Source organism: Pinus tabuliformis, chromosome J (assembly GCF_031772625.1).
Source record: "Pinus tabuliformis cultivar Carrire ecotype Pingquan chromosome J, CPIR1, whole genome shotgun sequence".
Lineage (NCBI taxonomy): Eukaryota > Viridiplantae > Streptophyta > Pinopsida > Pinales > Pinaceae > Pinus > Pinus tabuliformis.
Genome location: NC_142295.1, coordinates 1,346,916,166 through 1,346,919,177, shown reverse-complemented (window position 1 = coordinate 1,346,919,177; position 3,012 = coordinate 1,346,916,166). Strand labels below are relative to the sequence as shown.

At 42.6% G+C, this 3,012-nt stretch overlaps 1 protein-coding gene across 1 annotated transcript; it reads right to left on the bottom strand.

The window, feature by feature from the left end:
- Nucleotides 1-738: 738 nt before the first annotated feature.
- Nucleotides 739-1,463, bottom strand: LOC149232368 (uncharacterized). The gene is made up of 3 exons (XM_089381894.1): nucleotides 1,441-1,463; nucleotides 1,022-1,216; nucleotides 739-931 (listed from the first exon to the last, which is right to left on the bottom strand). The coding sequence occupies exons 1-3, from the start codon at nucleotides 1,461-1,463 to the stop codon at nucleotides 739-741; spliced, it is 411 nt and encodes a 136-aa protein (XP_089238020.1).
- Between the last annotated feature and the right edge of the window lie 1,549 nt (nucleotides 1,464-3,012).

The window sequence follows — 3,012 nt, the reverse complement described above, 5'->3', positions numbered from 1 at the left end:
ATGAGGATGCATGTTGTATAAGATCTGAAAAGGACTGCAACCTGTGCTGTGATTGTATGAGTTGTTATAAGTGAACTCTTCCTGGGAATGTACTTGATCCCACATCTGCAAATTCTCACCAGTCAAGCTGCGTAGCAGGTTCCCCAGACTTCTGTTTACCACCTCTGTTTTTCTGTCAATCTGGGGGCGATAAGCAAAGATATATCTCAACTGCGTATCCATCTTCTTCCACAGGGTGCGCAAAAAGTGCCCCGGAAACTTCACGTCCCTGTCAGAAAGAATGGATTTAGGCAAACCATGTAGCCTGACAATCTCTGTAAAGAACAAGTGGGCCACGTGAGTAGCAACGCTAGATTTTCTACAAGAGATGAAAAGTTCCATCTTCGAAAACCGGTCCACTACTACCATCACCGAGTCATAACCCCGCTGTGTCCTTGGTAGACCTAAGACGAAGTCCAAGCTGACTGAGTCCCATGGTCTACTTAGAACAGGCAATGGTGTATAAAGTCTTGTGTTTTGACTGTGACCTTTTGCTAACTGGCACACTTTACATCTGGTCACAAATCGTTGTACATCCCTTCGCATTTTTGGCCAAAAGTAAAAATGGCTGAGCTGCTCTAGTGTCTTGTCTATGCCAAAATGTCTGGCTAGACCTCCACTATGCTTCTCCTGAATAATATTCTCTCTCATCGAGCAGTCAGGAATGCATAGCTGTCCTCCTCTAAACAGCAGTTTCTCCTACAAGTTATAGTCCAACCATGGACTATTCTCTCTCACCAAAGGATTCTGGCATGCTTCGTAAGCCTCCTTAAAGTTTGTGTTAGTCTGATATAAATCTTTCAAGTGCTCAAAACCGAACACTTGTACAGTACTCTCCTGCAAGATTAAGGCCCTCCTACTCAACGCATCCACCACCTTGTTGGCCTGCCCACTGATGTGTTTCAACACAAAGGTGAAACTCTGCAAATATTCCACCCACTTGGCATGTTTGTGATTCAACTTGTGCTGTTCCATCACATACAATAGTGCAGAATTATCCGAGAACAAAACAAATTCATTTCCCAGCAAATAGTGTCTCCAATGCTTCCGTGCTTGGACAACAGCATAGAATTCCTTGTCGTAAGATGAATATTTATGCCTGCTTTCATTCAACTTCTCGCTGAAAAATGCAACACGTTCATCATCCTGGCTAAGTACAGCTCCAATAGCCACACCGCTAGCATCACAACGAACTTGAAAAATATTTTTAAAATCGGGCAACCTGTGGATTGGTCTCTCTGTGATCTTTTTCTTTAGTAGCTAAAAACTCCTCTCTGATGCATTAGTCCATTGAAAAGGCTGACTGGCCTTTTTGATAGTGTCCAACGTAGGTGTGCAGATTTCACTAAAATTTCTTATGAATTTCCGGTAAAAGCTCGCCAACCTGTTTAAACTACGTACATTGCAATCTTTTCGGGATCCATCTTCGGCTCATTTTCTGCTATTACGAAGCCCAAATAAACCAACTCTTTTTGCAGAAAAGTACACTTTTTCAGATTTATCACCAGCTTATTCTACTGCAATTTTTCCAGCACTTTTCAAACATGTCGAAAGTGTTCCTCCCTTGTCTTGCTGAAAATTAATATGTCATCCAGGTACACTATCACAAACTTCCCGATGTATTCTTTCAGCATTTCATTCATTAACCGCATAAAGGTACTGGGTGCATTGCTAAGTCTGAATGGCATGACCAGCCACTCATATAGTCCCTCATTAGTTTTGAAGGATGTCTTCCACTCATCCCCCTCTCGAATTTGAATCTGATGATACCCACTCTTTAAATCTATCTTAGAAAAATATGTTGCCCACTTAGGTAGTCCATATGTCGTCCATCTATGGTAGTGGAAACCTCTATCGGATGGTGATCTTGTTGATGGCCCTTGAGTCTGTGCACATCTGTCATTCTCCTCCTTTCTTGGGAGCGAGAACCATTGGAACTGTGCAAGGGCTCAAACTCTCCCTTATCAACCCTTTGTCTAGCAGTTCCTGCACTTGCTTTGTAATCCCGTCATTTTCTTTGGGGCTCATCCGATATGCTGCCTTATTTGGCAAACTTGCTCCGGGTATAAAGTCAATATGATGACTTATGCTTCTTTTGGGGGGCAGTTTATCTGGCAAGTCATCCACCACTATATCAGTAAACTCTTGCAACATCTGTTGAATTTTTGTGGGCAAATCTGACACCTCTATGTGTAGTAGTACTATCTTTGCTCTTCTTACAACAGCATAACTTAACTCACTATCCTCAACTTGTTTCAGAAATTGTTTTCCACTTACTAACAATACTCTTGTCTCACTTGTTCCCACTCTCTCTTCATCTTTGATGGGCACAAGTGTATGCTTGATCCCATCTTTGACAAACTTATAACATTTTGTCTTCCCGTCATGTACCACCTTCCTGTCATACTGCCATGCAATATGTGACATACATCCATCAGCATTATTTCACAAATGACCTTATCCTTACATTTGTCGATATGAAACTCCGCTTCGCATTGCTCATCTACCAGCAATTGATGGCCTTTTGTAGCCATGAAACTTTGTAAGGGGTGTGGTGTTTCAATTGCTTCAACCCCAAATTTTCCACCATCTCTGTGGCCACCAAGTTATCTGTACTTCCACTGTCAATAATCAGCTTACAGCACTTACCGTGTGACTTAAAAACCGTTCGAAACAAAGCTTTCCGCTAAGTTTGTTCAGCTGTTTCTTTGGCTGGTTTCAACAAAACCTTATTCAAAACTAGGGCTTCCCCTGTTTTTGGTGCATTCTCTGCTTCTTGGGGAGGTGCCTCTGCTTCTTCTGGTTGTGCGACATACACACCCCTCTGTCCAGCTTGTTCTGCTTCAGGGCATTCAAACGATCTATGTCCCCACTTTTAACACGTGTAACATTGAAAACCAGCTCCTCTGCCTCAGCCATTTCCCCTGCCTCGCTGATATGTGCTACTACTTCTCGTACTGTCACTGTTTTCTG

What these genes read in the sequence shown, in the direction of transcription:
- LOC149232368 (XM_089381894.1), bottom strand. Translation starts at nt 1,463, where the DNA reads ATGGATCCCGAAAAGATTGCAAT. An exon ending in GATCCCGAAAAGATTGCAAT is followed by an intron (nt 1,217 to 1,440) that starts GTACGTAGTTTA and finishes TTGTGATGCTAG; the next exon opens with CGGTGTGGCTATTGGAGCTG. An exon ending in TCGGATAATTCTGCACTATT is followed by an intron (nt 932 to 1,021) that starts GTATGTGATGGA and finishes GAAACACATCAG; the next exon opens with TGGGCAGGCCAACAAGGTGG.